The 24,123-nt window shown below is 32.0% G+C and overlaps 1 protein-coding gene across 1 annotated transcript; it reads right to left on the reverse strand.

Moving 5' to 3' along the window:
- Nucleotides 1-16,144: 16,144 nt before the first annotated feature.
- LOC133189635 (myeloid differentiation primary response protein MyD88-A-like) lies at nt 16,145-22,415 on the reverse strand. The gene is made up of 7 exons (XM_061325041.1): nt 22,371-22,415; nt 21,015-21,449; nt 20,747-20,812; nt 20,078-20,158; nt 18,206-18,389; nt 17,948-18,039; nt 16,145-17,533 (listed from the first exon to the last, which is right to left on the reverse strand). The coding sequence occupies exons 2-7, from the start codon at nt 21,346-21,348 to the stop codon at nt 17,232-17,234; spliced, it is 1,059 nt and encodes a 352-aa protein (XP_061181025.1). The 5' UTR covers nt 21,349-21,449; nt 22,371-22,415; the 3' UTR covers nt 16,145-17,231.
- Between the last annotated feature and the right edge of the window lie 1,708 nt (nt 22,416-24,123).

A 24,123-nucleotide genomic window follows, 5' to 3' on the forward strand; every position in this document is an offset into this window, starting at 1 on the left:
TCTTATATAATTATACAGAGAATAATTTCATACAACATCGTACATGACAGTATTTCAACCAAACCTATTTTAGAGATCATATATATATTTTATTTTGTATGAGAGAATAAGCTTAAACAAATATTTTGTGTTTAATATAGGGGATGAATCAACACTATACTACATGCTACAAATACAACTGAACTAAATGTATCAATTCTGTATGTGAAAACACATTGAAATAATTCCGTCTTTCATGATAATTTCATAATTAAACCGTTCCTTTCCATTGTAATTACATGTATAAAACAGCAACACGATTCCAGCTACAGGCGCGGATCTAGAAATTTTTTTAAAGGGGGGGGGGGGTTGAAGAGGAAATAGGAGTTTTTATACCGTACGTTTACATAGTTAAACGACAACTTGATAGGAATACTCAGGCCGTAGCAACGGTTTCAAAAGTGGCAGGGGCATACTTGCCAAAAAATTTGACAAGCAAAAAAAAAAAAAAAAAAAAAAAAAAAAAAAAAAAAAAAGCAAAGAAAAAACTAATTAACTGTCCAAATCCTAGAAAATGCCAGTTTACTATAGCAAAAAACTATACTCAGAAAGAGTGCCCCGTTTACATACGTAAAATTAAAATAAAAGTAAAATACTAAATTTCAAATTTAAATGTAAATCAGGCCACCTAGCTTTAGTGATTTAAAAAAAAAATGCCCTTTAAAAGCCCAGTATTTTATCTAGATCGACCCATTGAAGAAAGAGTGTGTGAGAAAATTTTAAAAATTATGTTATTGTTAGTAAATATCTACCTCGTTACCACATCCTATTTTGTGATTATTTGAATTTAGTAGTTTTTCAAAGGGAGAAAAAGGCCAAAAATAAAAACAAACAATACAAGAAACATTGCTTTAGCAAGCCGAAACATAAGTATGTCCACTCGACCCCAGCGGTGTTATATTGGATTTGAAAACAGTAAATACTCTTCTTAAGTTGTGCAAAATTTCAATTTTTTTTTAAATAAATGAACCATTTTTAGTTCCACGGCAACCGCAGGTATTTTGGATATTCAAACTCGATAACTTGGAGATTGAGACACTTATATATTAATACATGTATATGTATTATAATTATAATCAGATGTCAATCTCCATCTCGTTTACGTAAATAATCCATGAATTGATCATTCAAAATAACACGTTTATGATGTTGACATAAAACCGGTATAGCATCACTTCACGAAAAAATATGTGGTAAAACTAAACGAAAGCAAAAACTTTTTTGGAAAAATAAAACAACAAATATTCGTGACTCTCCTCTCTCACTTTCTCTCCCTCTCTTTCACTCTCTTTTAGCAAATCCAAAGGGGGGTGCAACACCCGTAACCCACCCCCTCTAGATCCGCCACTGAGCTCAAAGTACATGTATCTGAATATAACGCATAACGCCAAACAAAGATAGAAAGGCCAAGATAAAAATTGGTAATTCCAACTTAAAGTTGGAATTACCAACTTTAAAGTTGGAAAAGCCAAGAAAAAAGTTGGAATTACCAACTTTAAAGTTGGAAAAGCCAAGAAAAAAGTTGGAATTACCAACTTTAAAGTTGGAAAAGCCAAGTAAAAAAGTTGGATTTAACAACTTTAAAGTTGGCATTACCATTTTTAAAGTTGGAAAAGCCAACTTTAAAGTTTGAAAAGCCAACTTTAAAGTTGGAAAAACAAGATTAAAGTTGGAATTACTAACTTTAAAGTTGGAAAAGCCAACTTTAAAGTTGGAATTTCCAACTTTACAGTTGGAATTTCCAACTTTTAGGTCGAAATTACCAACTTTAAAGTTGGAGAAAGCCAAGATTAAAGTTGGAATTACCAACTTTAAAGTCGGAAAAACCAAGATTAAAGTTGGAATTACCAACTTTAAAGTCGGAAAAGCCAAGATTAAAGTTGGAATTACCAACTTTAAAGTTAGAAAAGTCAAGATTAAAGTTATAGGAGTGATTACCAACTTTAAAGTTGGAATTACCAACCCAACTTTAAAAAAATATTACGTGGCACTAATATGCTTCCGTATATTTTTGTCATGATCAATGTTTCTCCTACCTTTTGTTGATGATATGTGCTCGAGAAGTCAACTCAGAATTTCCAAGTAAACTATCGCGGAATGGCACAAAACATTTCACATTGAAAAAAGTTTCGAGTAACTTTACCAATTCTTGCACAGCTCTTGCCCCGTCTTCAAGATCGGCGCTTGGAGATACAAAAACATCGAATGTCTGTGGTGCATTTTTTTCCACTATTAAACACAAAAAAATAAAACATGAAATCTAACCAAGAGTCTCTAATGAGGCTGTTGCTTTATTCGTTACTTGTGCATTAGGTTTTATTAAATTGTCTAAGCAGATCATGAGCGGATCGGGGGGGGGGGGGTTCAGATGGTCGGACTCTGCCCCCGAGAATTTCAAAAGTTTTGAAATTTGTATAGTAAAGTAAGGAAAATATTACTTTGGACCCCTAGAAAACACGGGCCCCTGGTAAAATGGTAAGGACAGTCACTCATAGATATGTATATATGAGGGAAAGCGACTTGTCCTACCCCCACCCACCCCCCTCCCCACCCCCAACACACAAACATATGAAGAAGAGTTTGAATTGGACAAGTTTAGGTTTGTTTGTTTTTTGCTTGTCAAAAATGTTTTAAAGTGGATTTTTAGGGGTATGGACCCCCGCGCTGCGCATGGAGATGAAGGATTTTACAAGAACATATTTTTATGGCAATAAAATAAACTGAAATACAAAACTGACATACAGAATTATGTAAGCAATTATGCACTAAGTTTTTACTGAAATCAAGCCTAAACTTTATGATTAGTTAGTTATTTGAAAGAATTTCGCCCATACTTAATTTTTGTAAAACATGGCATCATTGAAATTAAAGTCTAATATTCAGATTATGAATCTTGATGTCTTCATGTGAAATCAGACTATAAATGTATGAGAGCTAGTCTAGTAATACGAAACAAAAATATCTCTATATATAGTCTACTGTAAACAAAGTCAGGCCCATAGGAAGCAATTTCAGTGAGGAAATTCTTGACAAGCAAAAAAAATCCATCAGGCTTTCTTGAGGGTCACAAACATAAAAAAGCATTGTTTTTTTAATATTTACGAGGGGTTATCAAAAAGTTCGTGGACTGATGCGATAAAATTAATACTATGTAGTCGTTGATTACAAAATTTATAGGGAACATAAAACAACAAAATTTGAAGAAGTGTTGAAAATTTCAGCTTGATATGATGATTATTTGCCAAATTATCATTAAATAAAAAGGGCATTATATGATCACCCGGCGCTGTCGCCGTTTAGTTTCATGATGTCCGACAACGTCATTATTTCTCAATGCACGGTCCTTCTGCCCCAATACACTTATCTTGATGAGATTCTCTGGAGTAAAGACCTAAATCCGTCTTGTTTATATGACTTTACAATGTCATGAACTCCTGATTTCAATGCATTAATATTGTAAATATTAAATCTATACATAGAGAAATATCCTCGCTTGATTTTGCCAGCATAATTTTCTTGTCGGAGTTCAACGTCAACCAATGATCAACGTCACTTTTCGACGTGACTGACTTTGGACACCCTGACTACAAATCGATATTAACCGTGTATCTCCTTTCTTGCTGAATCTCTTTTGGTATTTAAAAACAAGTACTTTGGTTGAATTTTATTTTCTGTAGCCTGTTTAAACATTTTCTAAGGCTATGCAAGGTTTTTCAGGGGCTGAAACTTTATAAAATGTTGTAAAATGACACCTTACCCCCTTTCGACGTCATTTTTAACCTCTTTACTGTTTGGACATTCAAAATAAAATTTACGATAAAATTTCATTGAATGTTCAGAATGAGGTAAAACTTACAACTTTTACGAAAAAATTGTGTCATATCACACTAGTGAATTAATGGGATTTTCGGATGCCAAATGCTCATATAAGAAGAGTTTTTCTCAGTTACACTTAGGTAGAAAATACGTTCTTTTCGAGGTTGCGCCGCCTGGACATACCATTGCTTACAAAAACATTTAAGATTCACTAAAAAATAAAACTTATGATTTATAGTTTATTTTACAGACAGAAAAGATGATGCTGATTAAATGTTTAAAAATTCATTGATGTACATATAGCGGTTTTAATTTTATGGCGCTAGTCCACGAACTTTTTGATAACCCCTCGTAGTAGGTACTGGCGAAATTATTGAGGGGCAAAGCTGTCAATTAGCTTTATGTTTTCTATAGTAAAGTGCATCTGGCAAAAAATATTGGGGCTCCGGTTACTACGGGCCTGCAAGTTACTGATTGTTTTTTAAAATCAGATCAGAATTGTAGGCAGAGTAGCATTTTTACTGTTTACAAACAAACATACAGACGGAAAAACGGGTGAATATTTTTCCAATGCATAATATATGCATCCCAGGTCTTCAACAATATAGTAGAACAAACAACGGAATGACATGGACATCTAATCCAAATCTACTTATAACAACACATTTCACACTGAATATATTAAATTTTCTATAATGTTAACAAAACACATACATGTATTAATAATAAACTTACCATCCTCAACGCAGAGAATTGCACTTTCGTCAAGACTGCCAGCTTTCGATTTACTATTGTATGTGTCTAAACAAAACAGAGATTCAAGAATTACATGTATAAAATTTTATTAAGAAGTATTCGTTAAACCATTCATACATGTTGTTTAGCATTCTAAATTTTTCTTTTTTAAAAAACTGTAAGACATATTACAACAATCCCCACACTCTTTCCATACAACTAAACATAATTTCCTGGTTCTGTTCTAAAATATGTTGCATGCTTACTATCATTGAAATTTGATCGACGGAATTATTTAGTCTATGACGTAAAGTAAATGGCAAAATGAACATTTAGGGAGTAAGTCCCAAGAAATACCTTAGGATTCAATTGTATGAATATAAAATTCAATTTTCCACTTTAGTTGAAAACAGTTGTTTATAATTTGTGTATACTATTTTTTTTTAATTGAATGACATTGAAATCATTGTAAAGAGAAAAATATTTACGTGTATTATATAAATAAAAATAAATTAAATGCATCTTATTGAAATAAACTTTTTGTGTATTCAAGTACACTTTCACTTTTATAATAGCTGTTTAAATTTTAAAATACAAGTACATACATTGTATTTAAATTTTCATAATTATTTTAGATAAGACTTGTTCTGAACGAATACTTAACAGATTTTTTTAAATTCTTCAAAATTCTATGAAAGAATACATAAAATAAAGATACAGAGTGTAAACCCACCCCCAAAAAACACAAAACCAATAAAACAACACCCACCCATCCACACACAAACAAAAGACAAAACAAAACAAAAAACAAACAAACAAACATAACAAAACAAATAAACAATTAAAAATTATTAGGAAAGAAAACCAAAAACATTATGTTTAAATTTTGCAAAGTTTTGACTAACTCGAGTGCACTGTAAAGCAAGTGAGACTGCAAAATATAAGTGCCGGAAAAACAAAGGTCATACCTACCGTATCTCTGTTATTGTCCATGTCAAGGTCACACAAATTTTATGTTAACAAAACTTATAAACATTGAATGAGAGTATGCAAAGGTGAGGAATATGTTCTGATAATCTTTTTTGAAGATTGCATGTATCAAAATCTTCGGTCTACCGACATTCATTTCTTGGGACTTTAGACCATGATAAGTTCTTCAACTTTTCTGGGCACGCGTACAATTGTTTTGGGTAAATAAACATGGCGCTGAAGGAGTTTCCTATCCCTGTATATATATATATATATATATATATATATATATATATATATATATATGTTTATATTTCCCAGTTGTGCTTCAGTCGGTAGGGCCCTCCCTCCGTGATCGGAAGGTCGTGTGTCCGAATCACGGCCGCGACTGACCTAAGTCGATAAAAAATAGGTAGCAACTGTCCCATTGCCAAGCGCTCGGGATTTTAAAGTGAAAGTTGTGGGTCATTTGGATGAGGCCTTAAAAACCGAGGCCCCGTGCCACGGTAGTCGTTTGCACGATAAAGAACCCTCACTGCTCAATGTCCCTGATTGCCGAGTAAAGGTCTAAATTTGAAGCCCTTCACCAGTATATGGTGACGTCTCTATATGAGTCAAAAATTCTCGAACGGGACCTTAAACAACATTCTATCAATTAATCTCTCAGTTGATTTGACACACGAGAGCATGTTCTACGTATGAACAATTTCTAAAACTAGACAAGCTGTTGACAATCAAGTTGATGAAACAAGGATACCAAAAGTCTCGTTTAAAGTCATTATTTCGCAAGATCTATACATTGACCTTGTCAAATACAGTCTACCATTAAGTCGAAAGCTGACTGACGTTTTTCATACTTATTATTAGCCCATTATTTAAGCACTGAATTGTATACGAATTTTTCCGTTTGACCGATCATGACAATGAGCACAGTCTCCCGCATGGCGCAGTGGTAGAGCGTCTGCTCTAGAGTCGCGGAGAAAGGAGTTGATACTTACGTCGCTGGTTCGAATCCCACTGTGGGACGTGGAGACCGGTCCTTCAAATGAGACCGTATAAACCGAGGTCCCGTGTCGTAGTAGGAGCTGGCACGACAAAGATCCCTCACTGCTCAATAGCCCTGAGTGCGGAGTATAGGTCAAAATTTGCAGCTCTCCACCGGCAAGTGGTGGCGTCTCCATATGAGTGAAAAATTCTCGAGAGGGACGTTAAACAACAAACAAACAAACAAACAAAGAGCACACGGCGGATGTGACCGGTCGACAGGGGATGCTTACTCCTCCATTAAATCTTACCTTTAATTCTCTCATCACCCGACATTCTACAAAATTGAGATTAAATACTTTATTAGATACTACGTACATGAGGTTAGTGCATGTTACTCTAATACAATTTCATTCCTTTATCCTCTTCATTTTTCTGTATCCTTTTATTGCTTGTAGTTTTTGATTTTAAAAAGTGATGTACTTTTTTGTTGTCATCATACATTCATAAGCATGAAGTCCTATTAATATGCTACCAATAATCATCCCCATTTTAAAAAAAAATTAAAAAGACTGTTCAGTTTATTTAAAGGGGCCTGGACATAATTCAGTCATTTTACGATAAAAGGACCAATTCAGGGTATAAAACATGAAAAAACTGATTGTTTCAAATAGCAAATTGAACATCATAATTCTTTAAAGGACATATCAGTGAACTTGAAAAAAAAAAAAAAAAAGAATTGCCAACAAATCTAGTATAGCTAACTTTTTACATCAATTTCAATATACAATTGATTTTAAGGTAATGTTACGGAAGTTAAAGCAAGCCTTATTATTTTGTAAATCTGAATTTGACCATTTTTTTCGCTTTTTGATGTTCAGTATAGAAGGCTGAAGTATGATTCTTGAAGTCTGGCATGATTCCGATCTCAAGTTAAATAAATATAAACTTCCGAAATTCGTAGTTTTAATAATTTCCAGAAAAAAAGAAATTTCTAAACACGCTTTTATTATAGTTCAATTAAGAAATAAACAACAATGTTAAAAAGTTCACTGGGAAATGAACTTGGTTGGTCACATGATCAAATCCTGTGAAGCCCGATGATGACGTTTAAACTTTGTGATTTTACAGGGAAAAATGTCCTTGGCATTTCTTTGATCTCGGCAATAACTGTAGTAGAATAAAAAATATTGGCCAATCTAGTTCTTTTCTAACACATCCGAGAGTCATTTTTTATAAACTGTATATACCCGGTAAGGTTCTGGAAAAAAATACACTAAACAAAAATATATAACAGAAACACTTATACAATTCTGACACGATAACATTGATTTATTATACCCGTACTCTCTAAAGAAAGTTTGCTTATATTGTTGTTATCCTGTTCCGTACGTCCGTTTGTCCGTCCGTCTGTCACACTATCTTCTCCCTCAAACTACTTCTACATTTAAAGCAGCAGCCAACTCATCTTTCCGAATGTAATTGGTGCATGGTACCCTGTAGATAAAAGATTATGAAATTTTCATTTTCACCCTAAGGGTCAAATGAGGGTCAATAACAATGCTTTTCTACAAAAAAAAAAGCCATAGTTCCCTGAACTCCTTCGAATTTCCTCCGTTGATTTTATAAATTAACCTATTTTTAAACTGATATTACAAAAATTTGAATGAGTAGATCTTTAAACTATTTATAGCTTCAGTTTACTTATATTGACCCTTTTCTGCTGGTATTAAAATTTAATTAGTTCAATGATCAAATTTATGAGATACATGTACGTTGTCTGGAATGGTGTTTGTTTATATTTTTGTTATTCTTCATGACATGCTATTTAATTATTTGAAATAATACATGAGCTTTAACACATACATGTATAATACATACAAAATGATATTAATTCTAACTTTCAGAATATTATCTCAAAAACAATTTTAAAAAGAACAAGATGTGTTTGTGAAATACTGATGACCCCGTATGGCAGCTTAAAGCGAAGGTTAAAGTTTCTCAAATGCAAGTCAAACTCCAGGTCAAAAGATAAAAAAAAATGTTGGTACCCAAAGAAAGGTCATGTCTCGAAGAATATACCTGTGAAATATGAAAGCCCTAACACCAACCGTTGAAAAGTTTTTCAAAAGTAAGTAAAACGTTAACATCAAGGTAAAGGTCAAATGGTGTCCAAGTCAAGGTCTTGTCACAAGTGATACACATTTACGTGAAATATGAAAGCCGTAGAACCAAATGTTATGGCCAAGGTTAAAGTTTTTCAAAGTAGGTCAAACTCCAACGTCAAGGTCAAAGGGTCAACATTGTTGGCATTCAAAGGAAAGTCTTGTCACAAGGAATACACATGTGAAGTATGAAAGCCCTAGCACCACTTGTTCAAAAATTATGTTATATCCAAGGTTAAAGTTTTTCAAAAGTAGGTCAAACTGCAAGGTCAAGGGTCAAAGTTGTTGGTATCCATACATGTAGGAAGGTCTTGTTACAAGGAATACTCTTGTGAAGTATGAAAGCCCTTAGCACCATCTGTTCAAAAGTTATGGCCAAGGTTTAAGGTTTTCAAAAGTAGGTCAAACTGCAAGGTCAAACGGTCTAAGTTGTTGGTATCCGAAGGAAGGACTTGTCACTAGGAATGCACATGTGAAGATTGAAAGCCCTAGCACCAACTGTTCATATGTTATGACCAAGGTTAAATTCTGATGTCAAATTTGATGGTACCCAAAGAAAGGTCTTGCCACAAGAAATACACATGTGAAATATGAAAGCCATAGCTCTAACCAATCAAAATTATGAGCAAGGTTAAAGTTTTTGCGGACAAACAGACAGGCAGACAGACGGACAGGACAAAAACTATATGCCCCCGAATCTTCGATTACGGGGGCATAAAAATTAATAAAATTTAGTCCGAATTTCCTCAGCACTATTATACATATCTTCTTACAATAGGAAAATATTTAATTTTGATATTGATTTATTATATTATATTCAGCACATTTAAAACAATTTTTTTTAATATAAGTTCTTGTATTTTATAGCAGTACGTTTCTGTTAACTAAAACCTTAAGTAAACGTCATCCTTAATAAGAACAAAAGATGTTGAAGCTACATATACTATTTAATAGAAATAAGGAAAATCATCCTAAACTACATAAGTTCAGAAAATTGTAGATAGGAAAAAAGACCCAGACTGTCCATCCTGAGAAAGAAATAGGACTGTTCTTGGGCCTATTGACTCTCAGTAAGTTCTTTCTGTCACAGAATTGACAACTTATGTCTATTCTCCTTCACTTAAATCGGTTACATAGAAAAACACATAGTAAACCATGACAAGATGTTTTAAATCAATCATGCTATCCCATTCAATTTTTTGCTAGTTTCTCTCAAAAAATAAAATATAAATGGCTAAGTTACCTTAATCAGTCCAATCGATAGTTTCAGGAGAAAAAAGAGGCAAAGTGATGAGAATATGTGGAAGCCCGATGATGGTGTTCTAAAAAAGTTACCAATTCTAAATATAAACATGCGCCCAGGACGTTTAAAACCCTGTCATACATTCCTTTATATAAAGGCAATATTTGACTTCCTTGACGAAATGGTGTGGAATATTTGTTTTTATTTCAGATTTAAGTCGTTTGGGTCATTGCTAGCCTTTTTTGTTTGTCATGCATTGCTCATCGGCCACAAATCTTTACAAATACTTGTAGGTGAAGCTATTTAACTATTTTTGGTAAATCGCCACTGTTTGCATGATTATGATGAGCAAATAGTTATTTACTAAAATACTGATATTTACGAGAGTTATTGGTATTAAAAATGTATTAAAAATTTTTTAAATATCTTGGGTTATTTCAAACTTATTTAGACTTAAAAAATACGAAAATCGGATCACGGAGCAGGTCAAAATTCTGTAATTTACAACGAAGGCACTATAAATAATGTCTGAAGTCATATCTTCTGTAAAATTACACAAAGACGGAAAAATTCTACACGTTCAAATTAAGAATTGTTTCATCGTTTCTGATTCCAAATTATGACTTAATATTTAGCTTCGTTGAAAAGAAATCAGTTTCAGAAGACAGGTAGTCCTCATAAAAAAAGGCCAAAAAGATGACGTCGTAGAACGTCACGGAGCAGCAGTAAAACATACAAATATTTCACAGTATTTGTGCTAAATGTGCTGCACTTGGACCAAAAATAAAAGAAGTCATGCAGCACATTATCGACATGTTTTCTCGAAAGTGCAATACCTATGCACACAAGTCCCAATTTTTTTTAATATAAGCACGCTTATTAAAAAAAAAAATATGCTAAGTCAAATTTTGGGTGCGATCTTGTGTTGCGGATACTACATTACACCTGTTATTATCTAATAAAGATATTAAAACATATTTATGAATTCCAAACTTCATGTGGCTTTTGATAATGTCTCTGATTGCTGTAAAAGAAAAAAATGCTATGTTCTCTTTGAAAACAAAAATTGTATACACATTAACGAATTCATAATTTGTTTGCCTAATTTATCTCCCATCTATAAGTTTATCTACCTTTAGAATTACACATAAGATTTATATAATTATCATGTGAAAATTAAATTGAATACTTCTAAAGGATGTATTCGTTATAACAAAAGATTTGAACTATAGGAGAGAACTATTTTGCGGAAAAAGTCATATTTAAGAATCAATGTTCTTTAGTTGTTTTCTATCGCATATTTGTCTAAATTTTTCAAATTTGCATTTTGAACCTAATTTTTTTTTATTTGCAACTTTGAAATTAACCCCCAAAGTTGATCAAAACAGTATTTTGTCCGTTAACTCACTAATTTTTGCGTGAATTTTGGCAAAGAAGTCCTTCAGGGCAGGCCTGCCCCTAAATTAAATTATGAAATTTTGATAGATTCTAATCTAAGGAATATTTTAAAACAAGATTTTTTTAGCGGCACCTCTTCCCTAGGGTCGAAATTCGTAAAAGACCTACAAAAAATGCGAAAACCTGTTTCTATCATAGTGGTTTATATCTATGACTTTGATCTTAATGGTCTGTATAGCTCAGAAAGATAGACCGCAGACTCTCAGCATGAACATTTTTAGTGTCCTGGTTCGAATCCACCTGTTGGCATACTGTTATTTTTTCAGATTTTCACCTGTATAAACACGAATTTAATTTTTTTTATACAGGCTTTTGCATTTTACTTCTATTTTCTTCATTAAATATATGTTTGCTGTTGATATAAAAGACATTTATGGAAATGAAGATCATAAATTCTCTTTAGCTAAACGCAATCAACCGGAACTATACCTCAGTGAAAGCACACTTTGTTCGAGGACACGAATCATTCACTTTGTGTTACTCGATACTGCAGGTGTCACGAAAAAAAACCATGCCGAGCAAAAATTCTGCATTTGTCTTTCAAGAACATCTCTGTGTAATAGTACTGTTGTGCCAGTGGGAGAGATACTGAGCTATGCAGAGTAAATGCAGTTCATTCCTCGGGAAAATTATGTGCATTGGCGACATTTTATGCCAAAAATGCAGGAGGAAGGTTTACAGATTAGAAAAGAATGTGGTAAGGTCAGTTAAGATTTTATCTCCCGTTGCCATTACCCAGGCATCAAGTAAGGACCCTCATACAAAGGATGTATCTGAAAATACCGAAGTAGGGTCATATGAACACGCAGTTGACTACAACTAAAGCGATACATGAGAAACAAGAAACTACACGCTTGTGGCCTAAAGTCGGCGACCAGAACGGATATCGATAAGCTTTTTCTGAAGACTGAAACCAATATCGGCCCTATAGGTCAACACATATATTTACCTAGAAGTGATCCTTTCAAACACATTTGTCATAATATGCTGGATATCTTCGTTTCCGTCTTATCTAGCTTTGAAAATGCATAGTATTTTTGTTGCGGACACTACAAGTAACCACAAGTAAAATCTTTAGTCACTTTTAATAAAAATAATTGTTGATAAATGTTCATTTCTAGGCTGAATTATATACCACAGGATCAACTCTTGAAAATGGATCATATTAAAAGATGTAGGATGTGGTTTATTGAGATGAAAATAACCACATAACAAGGACCATTACTTATTTATTGATGTATAATTGATATGCAGTTAAAAATGTATATGGTTCCACAGATGTTAATACAATTAAACAAGTTAAAACAAATAGTTTTATAGATAAATTTCACAAAATAAGAATTTATTGAAGAATCTATCATTATTTCAGAATTTAAATTGTTGAGGACACTATATATTTCAAATATTGATAAATTCGCCATATTTGGTTTGAATGGAATAAACTTAACACCTTAATCAAGTTGATCTCTTACTAGTTCTCTATGTACTGTGAATGGAATTATATTATAGGGAAATTAAAAAAAAAAGTCTAGTCAAGAATGGCATTCCTGGAAAATAAAACCCAAAATATATACTAGTACTTAAGTTTGAAGTTTATCTTGTACAAAAATCAACATTTGCTATCTAAATCCAGATAACAACCGTTATTATCAAAGGAGCTAAATATCGGAGAAGTGTTTTACATTTCAGAAATGTTTAATGAAATAAAAATTGAAAATAATAAATGAATGTGGTATGTAGTTATATGTACTGTCGGCAACACAACTGCATTAGTTAGAACTAGACTTATAAATTAACAATTAACATCTTGATATATTCTTTAGTTTCCACTTATAATGCAGTTTTAAATACCACATAAAAATTGACTTACAATATATAACATAAGACTGAAAATTGAAAGATTTTGAATAATATATATGAATTAGTTTTTATGGGTGTTATTCTAAGTCGGAAGTTATAGTTCCACTAATATTTGTAACCTTATATGTTTGAGTTGAATATTTGGATAATTATAGTGATTATCAGTTATCATGTTCAGTACATTTCCTTGAAAAAACTGTGAATTAAAAAAGCTGTTGCGGATTCTACAGAGTTTCAGACTCTAAAACACAATATATCTGCCAGAAATCCGGGCAACACTGAGCTAAAGTCTGATATTTTTTGGAAGATAGATTAGTACGCTGTATTGCTTCTTACATGTAAAATAAAAGAAATATAATTTATAATGAATACCAACATTAGCACATGTTGCGGACACTACAGAATTTTTTTGATTTTATGCCAGTAAGAAGAAAATGTGTCATTTTCTGAAGTTTCGAAGAATCCACTCAAATTTTTCTACACTGTCCCATGTATCATTTAAGGAGGTTGGATCCTGATCTCAAAAGTAATGAGAATTTTTTATCAAGTATATTTTTAGAATTTATACACATAGCTTAATTAAAAATCAAAACAAAAAATGGGGGTCAATGCGCTTCTTTTGGCGCTACAGAGCATTTAGTTTGACCTTTTTGCACTGTAAATACGTCTTACACATAAATCATTTTTTTACAGTTTTCCTCCAATATTTTTTATTTAAATAAGTTACGGGAACAAACACAGTCTTATTTCATCTTGAATAGACCCATTAAAATTTTTGACATCGAAAAAATTTTCAAATTACTCCGCATGTTCAATTATTTGACCTTTTTGCACTCAAAAAAATTTCATTTTGCTAGCATTAATAATTTAACAAGCAAACAACTCGGTAAAAAGTAATGTCATTTTACTGAATTTAAGAAGAATGGTTAAAAGTATCTTATATATTCAGAAAAGAAAGTTAAAAGTGGGGGTCTGTGATGTTAATTTTTAGATATTATTAAAAATGTGCTTATTTTGAGCTTAAATTAGGGCTAATTTTTTTTCTTGATTTTCACAATATACTTGCTATATTTATCAAATATGATGATAGAATTCATGACAGTTTATTAAATATATAATTTAGGACCAGTATAAAACAGTTCACTGCACAAAATAACTCTGTGTGCAGACTGCATGTAAAAATAGGAATCCAAACTTAACATACTTTAAATACTTCGAAAGAGAAAAAGTTATCATTTTCTTCTAAAAAACCTTCCGCCACAAAATATAGTTCCTCACTTAATGCTTTTGGTATGGAATTTAATCATGGAGTTTTAACTGAATATAGTTTATTTGACATTGTAGAATCCAAATTTATTGCAAGAATTAAAACATTATCCAGAATTTTTTAAATATAGGTTAAAATGAAAATCTGCTCAAAAGCTCAGGAGCGAACCTCGTTAACTCAGTTTCTGAAATGAGCCTAAAATTAGAGTAATGCATCAATATATATATTTTTGAATTACAAGTTCAAACAGTAGAATTATATGAAATTACATAACTTATCTGCATTTTTACATATTTTAATAGTGTGTGTATTTTGTTGATTTTCATACAGTAAATTTCATATAAAAGAAGGATAATTTCACAATGATTTAACATCTATCACTAAGATTTTCTATCGTAAATCTCCTGAAACAAAAATGAATAATAAAGCCATTTTTCAGCTGCAACAGCATAACACATATTATACCCCATTTTTTCAGTAGTAAATGTTTAATATTTTTGTTGTATAGAACATGGGAGTATCATATATCATTTAACTTGTTAGGGGTATCATTTGATCATACATGTACTTTGGTCATAATTTTATGGGTTTAATCAAAAATCTTGATGCAGAGTGAATTATAACATTAGTGAGTATGAAAAATCACCAACACTGTGAAAATGGCGATAATATACTATAGAAGACATATTAGCTACTTTATGCTCGTGTTTCCTCAGTATGAACATATGATGACGTCCTTCTACAGGCCCGGGTCTTAGACTTCTTATACTACTTGGTCATAAATAAATATACATCTATGAAAATTATTTTTACTCTTGGACAAACAGCAAAACTGTTTGCATGATGATGATCAGCACCTAGCTCTCTTTCAAGACTTTAAAATTCATATCCCTTGAGCTTAATTGGTAATATATTGAAATTTATTATTATTATTTCAAGATGAGAGTATCCTATTTGCCTTTTACCAGACTACTTGTAGTCCAGAGTTTCAGTTCAGGTGTAGGTTAAGTTGGTCATAACTATAACTCACAATAAACAGTTGACCCATGGTCTTCTTCTTTTGTAATTGTCGTCGTCGTTGTTTTTGTTACTGTGTGTGGCTGTGTGTTTGTGTGTGTGTGTGTTTCATATTTCAAACAATTATGGATAGGTTGGTATTAACAGTGATCTATATACCTGTTTAAAAGACATAATGCTTAATGTTTGTTTTTGTTTTTTTTTTATTTTACCAAATGTCTATGTTCTTTCTTTTTTTTTTTTTTGTAATAAAAATATATTAACTGAGATATAAACAATATATTATTATACAATTATTACATGTAGAAATAACGTAAGCTTCATTTCCACAGATATGGTTACACTCCTTCACCAAAATTCCTCGTTTTAGTCATCGAAATACTCCTCAGGTTTAAGGTTCGGAACGTAATAACTCCGAGTTCCCTTCTCTTTTAAAAATATATTCTAACACTATTCAGGCACTGTTTAGGCACTTACAACTTTTTTCCCATATAGGATTGTCTTCTTTTAATTAATCACCGACCGTGTAAATCAATCTGTGTTTACAGTGATCGAATGTCAAAGATGAAGTACAATTAACGAAAAGCACCAGAATGTTGGGTAACATTTATTACAATCGTAAAAAATAATTACTTTAAAGGGGCTTGAACATATGTTTGAAGTTAATATTTTCTAAAACTTTCGGTATAATATCATGGCTTACGTGTTTCTAGAGCATTTCAGACCGATATATCATAAAAGCTCGTTTACAAACTTTTTTATCTGAAAATATTTTAAACAACGAATTTCAGGACGAGTTTGATTGACACACATTCATTCCACTGTCACAAAGTATAGTCTATTCTTAAAATTTAAGAAAATGATTGATTGTTGATTGATTGTATGTTGTTTAACGTCCCTCTCGAGAACTTTTCACTCATATGGAGACGCCACCACTTGCCGGTGGAGAGCTGCAAATTTTGTCCTATACTCGGCACTTATGGCCTTTGAGCAGTGAGGGATCTTTTTCGTGCCAGCACCTACTGCGACACGGGACCTCGGTTTATACGGTCTTATCCGAAGGACCGGTTAAGAAAATGAAAAATTTGTTGTGTTTTAATGAAAAATATTAATTAAAAACTAAAATCAAGAATGTAAGCAAAGCAAGCAAACCAGCGTTATCAGTAGTTCGGGTTCAGTATGTGCTGAGTTAATAAATTGAAGATTCCTGGTAAAACTTTAACTATAACAGAACTCGTGCCAATGTTAATAAATTTATCAAAGATATTTAGATATTTGAACTAATAATATGTTCAGAAGAATGTCGTCGTCACTGAATTTCAAGAGTGTGTATATTAATTCAATTCATTTAACTGAAGTTAATTTTTGAATGAAAATAGAATTTCAGAATTGTAGACAAAACGTCATTGCAACTGTGTTCAGGCCCCTTGTATCATTCTCAAAATAAAATAAAGTAACAAGTATCACATTATAATAATGTGAAACTATATATCATCAAACCCAACAATCTATAAATTTAAATGAATTGGAAAATTATAGATCTTCTGACAAATGATAGATTTATCAATTTTTTCGATTAATCAAGTATGCCATCATATTAGACCAAATGATTGAAGGTTAAACTCGTTCAAATTCCAAGAAACATACACGAGTACATGTATATTACTAATGAATTCAGTCATCCGTTGTATGGTGTGTTATCTTCTGATTCCTCTGGAAAATTCATGGTGAGGACCCCTGTGGACCACCAGCCCCTGGTAGTTAGATCCCCGGCGTTTAATTTTAACTCTTCAAGTTCTTCCTCACTCATATAGTCCCGGGGGTCAGGATTTAGGGGACACTGTAGTACAGCGCTAAGTCGAGGCCAGTTCCAGTCCCTTAGACCTGGATTAGTGAAGTCCACGAAGGACACTGATCTAAGGATGTCCGGCATTTTACAGGGGGACGAAAACACAGGGACTACTTTTTTGCTCCTGGCACCTGTGGAAAAGTTACCTTTGCATATTAATGACCATCACTCTATTTCAAAATATTTTAATTTTCTAATGTCTTTGTCCGAGGTGAATCTACAAATAAGTAAATACATCTATATCTTCTTAAAGCTTTTTGCTCATCTCCCTGTGTGTGGCATAGTAATACACTTGGTGGTACTTGAAGACTTGGATTTATAATTCTTGAATTAAAATTGAATCAAGGATCAGGAAAAATGTAAGTATATTAAATGAATAACTTTTTTATTATGATGATCAGAAAGTTTGTTCACATGACAATTGTCTGGAAAAAAACTTCTCACACTTTTTTTTACGCTTGAACAAAAGTTATTCCTTAATTTAAAACAGTTTAAAAAACTTGATTGAACATTTCTATAATATATGGTGTGTGAATTTCGCTTACCTGGCGAGAGACAATGGGCAAACTTTAACTGAAAGTCTGCGGCAGCACTTTTCAAGAAATCTTGAGATAAAATAACCAAAGTTCTTCGGCATCTGATGAAAAATTTAGAAAAAAAATCATTATTTCTTAATAATAGATATTAAAACAAAATTAAAGCATTTATAATTGTAAAATTTGTAGATTTTTTCGTTAATCAACTAATACCCAATCAGAAGGCTGATAATGATAATGAATGAACAATACTAAAAAGAAAAGAACCTTGTTGCAATCATATGTGCACTGATTTCATAACGAGCCGTTCCTGGAAGGTCATCCCTCCATGGAATGAAGAGCTTCATATTGTAAGGCGGAGACTCAAGCTTGTCGGCCATTTCCCTCACAAACTCCAAATCCTTTCCAGCAGGATTGTATATCACAAAGGCGTCGTAATATAATGTGTCATCTATTGACAAGGTAAACATACTGTTTTTTAACCAGACACTTTTAAAAATTGCAGATAAGTTTTAGTAAAAATCCTTTTTGCAGTTTTGTAAATTTGAAAAATTTTGAGTATTGCCATTCGGTGAAGATGATACTGTAAAAAATGTAAAGCCAAGATGAGACCGAATCCTCGCATAAAAGATCTGATTTCATATAAAAGAACATTCACTACAAATTTGACTTAATTGTGACTCTATCGGTTTTTAAGGGGTTATTTTCCTAATTATCTCTTTGTAAACGCTCGACTCTTATGAAACTTTAAGAAAAGAATGCCACTTTAATCATTATTACAGTTTGATAATAAAATTGGATTCCTTTTACTAAAGATTGCATAAGGACAATCATGGTCCACATTTAACCCATTTACTTATTTAAACGACCCTAACAAATGATTGTATGTTAATGGTCAACATTAAATTGAAAATCTGTAAAAAGTATAATTTGAATTGGTAAGAAGAAGAAAAAAAAAGTAAGCTTATTTTGAAAAACGACCACATTCATTTAAGAAAGTTTGAATAGTTTTGAAAAGTTCAGCATTTTGTTCAATAGTAAGAGAATCATCGCACCATAGCATTAAATGTACATCTATAACATATAAATAATTAAATGACAATAGCTTATTCATTAAGGAATTCCTTGCTTTTACATAATATTTACAAGCAAAGAACAAATGATATGCATCTTCTAGTAGTCCACAAGAACAATTAGGACTGGTTATTAGGTTACAGCGATATAAGTCAGAATTTAAAATACAATTATGTCTTAATCTTGTATGAATTATGTTCAAAAACCTTTTTCCATATGAAAAATATTTCTGAGGTTTTACAATACTGTTGTGCAGATAGTTTTTAAAAGTTTTGATAGAAGTTGCCTCCCTTGTTTTAAGACTAAGGGAATTCCACTTTCTAACAGTATCAGGAATAAATGATTTATTATATAGTTCTAATCTGTATTTTGGTAAAGAATAATTTAAGGAATTCCTGGTAGTGTATGCAGAAATATTGCCTCTTGTATCAGGTACTAAATTTTGTAAATTGATCATCGTCATATTTTCAATTATATGCTCACGCTTCTTAGAAAACTTGTTAAATGGTCAAAGAAAGATTTCGGAGTCTGTGCTAAAAATATGATGCCGTGTTGGCCTTAATTTACAAATAAAATCTGAAGGAATTGTCAAAGTAAATATTATTTTTGCATTTTTATGCCAGAAATCTTCAAAAAATTAAAATACACAATTCTAGCCTACTGTGAAATCGCAATTTTTCGTGGGGTTAATTTTCGCCGTTTTCGTGGTATGAGGAGACTCACGAATTTATATCCCCCACAAAATGTAAAATTACATACTGCTTTATCATGTTTCTTCTTAAAAAAACAAAATCAAATCCTCTCGAACAAGTTAGTTTTCCTCAAACCACGAAAATTTGACCCCACGAAAATAAGTGATTTTACAGTATTTCATTTCGAAGCTGAAGCCACAATTTTTTTTAGAACTCCTAGTTTTCTAATTGAGTGTTGAATGACAATATGCTTTTTATTGAATAGTAGGGAGAGGATTATATATATGCACTGTTTCAATAAAACATGACTTAACAGACAAACAAATTGTTCCTGTCAAATTCATCACTGTTGCTACATCACAAATTTACATACCTTTGGTCTGGACGTCTTGGATCGTTATTATAGTGTCTTTTTTAGCCACCTGTTCAGTTGATGGTATTGGGCCAGCAGATACTATAACATACATATTAAAGAGAATGAGAATGTTTCTAAAGCAATGGACCTTCCCTTACTTTACAATTCTTATCAATGACTGCGTTATTATAACTTTTGTTGCCTACGTCACAATATGACTTACGTTAAAAACGATTCAGGCTGCTTGGCGTTACACTTAAATTCAGTACAACTTGAAGTCATTTTTAAGGGAAATTGTCTCATTTATTTTTTACACTTAATGATAGAAAATTGAATTATAAAGAATAAATTTGATAGATACTCAAGATATACTTATATAATCTGATTTTTATATACAGCTTCGTGGTTTATAAAGCGTAAACCGACAATACAGTACAATTTGGGAAGCTATAAAAATCATTCCTTAAAAACACTATGTCAATGAGTATATTCTTTTTATTGCAAATTGTTATATTTGGAATACATTTATTTCAACATAAAGCACTGTACACCCATAGTGTAAAATGACAGTGTTCTACTTGTAATTATCAAAACATTGTTATACCTCAATGAGTACTTTCTCAACCACTCAAAGGCGACCTGCATGTATATAAGACTAATAACTATAAATACAAACAATGAACTCACTCCTTGGATCCTGAATCACTTGAGGAATGTCTTTGTGACAGGCTTTGTAACGATCAATGTCTTTTTCTAGAAAGAAAAAAAGCATACAGATATCCCTAAGTTTTAAATGCAAATATAGTAGTAGAAAATGTCTATCATGAAAGCAGTGACGGTTTAATCACAAAATAGTGTTAACTAAAATCTTATTTATGCTCAACACATAATACTGGTCATTTATATTATACAAGCACACAAATTCCTGTGACATAACTTATTGACAGATCCTTACTAATGAGATGGGCGCACTCCGTTATGACGTCATCAGCTCTCCCTATCGTCTGCAAATGTTTAATAAGATTATCTACTGTAGGTGAAAGTTCAGGTTTTGTTCCCCACTGATATAACACTTCCTGAGTTGGCTTTCTCTGTCTTTGAAAATTTTTGATGTCTTGAAAATCAAACCCAATAACTTCCGCAAGTCCTTGATAATCATTTGAGTAGTCTCCCGTTACAAACCCTTCTGGATCCAAGAAACTCCCCAGTTTGTTTCTCACAGACATATTTAGGGCATGGAGAGGAATGTTACTGCCCTCTGATATCAGTTGTTCTGCAGTTATGGACATTTTTGGATTATAAAGATAACACAGTTCTTTTAATTTGTTTTATTTTAAACATTTCTTACTTCAGTTACCCATCAGTACTGAAGACTTGGTGAATCCTTCATCTGCAAGAAAAGATATATTGATGTCTTTTTTGAAATCTAAATACATATTCAATTTTATGAAAACAAATGTGATTAGTATGTTTGTAAAAGGATAAGAGGAAATACTTTCAGAGCTGGGAATACCAGTAATACATGTAATGACAGGGAAATGTTTGTGTACCAATCAAATCTTGCAAATATAGTTTATCTACGAGTCGAATTTAATGAGGAAAACACTACACGTATAACATTCTTCATACTTGGGCTGAACTAGATACATACCATGTAGTAGAAATTAGCTTTTGAACTTCAGAATATACCTATTTTAAGTACTTTTATTAGTTATATCGATCCAGTACAATTTGTCACATCTGTTTGATAAGATTAAGTACAAGTAACTCTAGCCTGAGCATATACTTTAAGTGCAAACTTAATTGATACTACAAATGAAAGATTTATTTCGAGAATGTGTGGAAAATTCTTTAATGATGAGTGAATTACAATACAATTGTTGGGAGATTTATATAATTATAATTCTGGAATAACTTGGGATATGTTGCAGTTTAACGTCATTTATGTAATAAAACTGAAACAGATCCTGTACACCGTTCCCCCTGTAATAGTGCTGGCATATGGGACGAATGTTATTAACATGATCATTGTCTCGAGTCTTGTTAGTTTGCTGACTTTAAAAATGTAATTAACAAGACATTCTATGTGACGTAGACACAAAGTATTTTATCAATTGCAAGCACTCAAAATTATGTGCTTGGAATGAGATGTTTTAAATCTACCTTGTCCCTTATCTCATTTTACAGACAGGTTTCGTCCAATCAAAGTTTCAAACTCTGCCTGTCTCAATCAACTCATAGACTGTATATTTTACATATAGGTTTATCTTTAAGAAAGCGAAAGAAGAAAATGTTGAACATTAGTACATACTTGTTCTTCACTTGTTGTCATCGCAAGTTTTGTGATAATCTTCCTCTAAGTAGGTCCAGTTTTGTTGTGTTTATGGAGCTCGTTGTATATCTGTGACCTAACTTCCTCGTTGTTTAAAGGGAATACCCAGTTCTCTTTTGTGACGTATATGTCTTATTTTAAACACTCTTATTTAAATCCCCATCACAAAATCTCAGTGACACATTTCGAATATACATTGTAATTTTTAAGTCATTTGTGCAAAAATATGCACGACTGGGAGCCCAAGCTTATTACGTGCGTAAACGACATGAAAGATAAAATCGCTCAAACAAAAATGCTATTTTTAAAGGGTTTGTTCCCTCACGAATGAAAAAAAATTGCTCAAGGCCCCAGGGATAGATAAGGGGAAATGTTAAATATTCGTTATAATATTACTTATAGACATAAAAAATATGACCTATCGGTTTGATTATTAGATTGCAAAATGATTTCATAATGTGTTACTAACTAGAGTATTTGTCAAACAGATTATTAGAGACTTGTCTTTCCTTACCTTTGAAGCATTAAAGTCCATTAAAGTGCGTGTTCATCAAAGTTAGCGAAGCGTATCGGTACCCCTTTCCCCTCTATGGGTAGTTTTTCTTCCTTATTCCATGTTTAAAGCCCCTTCTGATTGGCTGGTAACATTATATCAGCATTTTTTGATGTCTTTCATGGGTGCCAGGGTATAAAATACTTAACAGGTATATGGTTATGTGGTCGACCAATGCTTTACCACGTAAATAATTATCAATTATTATTTGGATTTTTCTCTTTTTTTGGAGGGGTGGGGGTGTCGAATGTTTGCCTACTGAAATAATAGCTTCTTTCCACATTAATACACTGACATGCCTAAGGCTTATGAGAAACAAATGTATTAGAAAAGCATCACTTTTTTTTCCAAACTTTAAGTAAAATAAAAAGGTATAAAAGGTAAAAGTATGATATAAGAATTATGAATACAAAAACACTGTTTAGAAATTACATACATACTGAAGGTCAATTTTTTTTTTACTATTTTCTCTACAGAAATTTAACTTTAAAAAAATGGGCATTGGTGAATTTTGGAAAATATCGACGTTCCAATTCATATCCATAAATATATATTATTGGTATTATGTGCTTTTTCATGCCATGAAATGTTACATGTAGCTATCTCGACAGAATAATGTATTGAAATGTTAAACATATAGTCACATCGCATACAGTTATTGAAATAATGTAATTGTTGCACACAAAAGTTGACAAAATGCTGTATAACATGACAATTGATTATGAAATATTCTGTTGAAATATTCACGTTTTAAAAAAACATAATCCCACTTTCACAAAACGTTAATAATAAATATACATAAAAATCGGTAATTGTTGTTTTCATTTGAAACTTACTCATTAAAGTTAATTTTGAATACGTAATTGCAGCATAAGGAACTTTTAAGTCTTAAAGTAAAATATCAACATTTTTCTCAAAATTTGTGTACCATTTAGGTATACAGGCATATTAACTTTCTTAACCACTCAAAAGCCGCCCTTCATAAGAATTTGAAATCGAATTACAGCTTACTCACTCCTTGGATGCTAAATCAATTACTAAATTTATGAATTCTCTTGTAACAGGCTTTGAAACGGTCAATGTCTTTTTCAAGAAAGTGAAAAAAGCACATACTCATCCCTTATTTTGAAATGAGAAGAAAGAGATATATAGATATGCAGATGATATGGAGAATGGAAG

This window comes from Saccostrea echinata, unplaced genomic scaffold (genome assembly GCF_033153115.1).
Source record: "Saccostrea echinata isolate AGI-Se365-2 ecotype Australia unplaced genomic scaffold, CSIRO_AGI_Sech_v1 ptg000001l, whole genome shotgun sequence".
Lineage (NCBI taxonomy): Eukaryota > Metazoa > Mollusca > Bivalvia > Ostreida > Ostreidae > Saccostrea > Saccostrea echinata.

Coding starts and splice junctions, on each gene's coding strand:
- LOC133189635 (XM_061325041.1), bottom strand. CDS start 21,348: ATGTCCATAACTGCAGAACAACTGATATCAGAGGGCAGTAACATTCCT. Junction 20,813..21,014: donor GGAGTGCGCCCATCTCATTA/GTAAGGATCTGT, acceptor TTTTCTTTCTAG/AAAAAGACATTGATCGTTAC. Junction 20,159..20,746: donor AGTGATTCAGGATCCAAGGA/GTGAGTTCATTG, acceptor TGTATGTTATAG/TATCTGCTGGCCCAATACCA.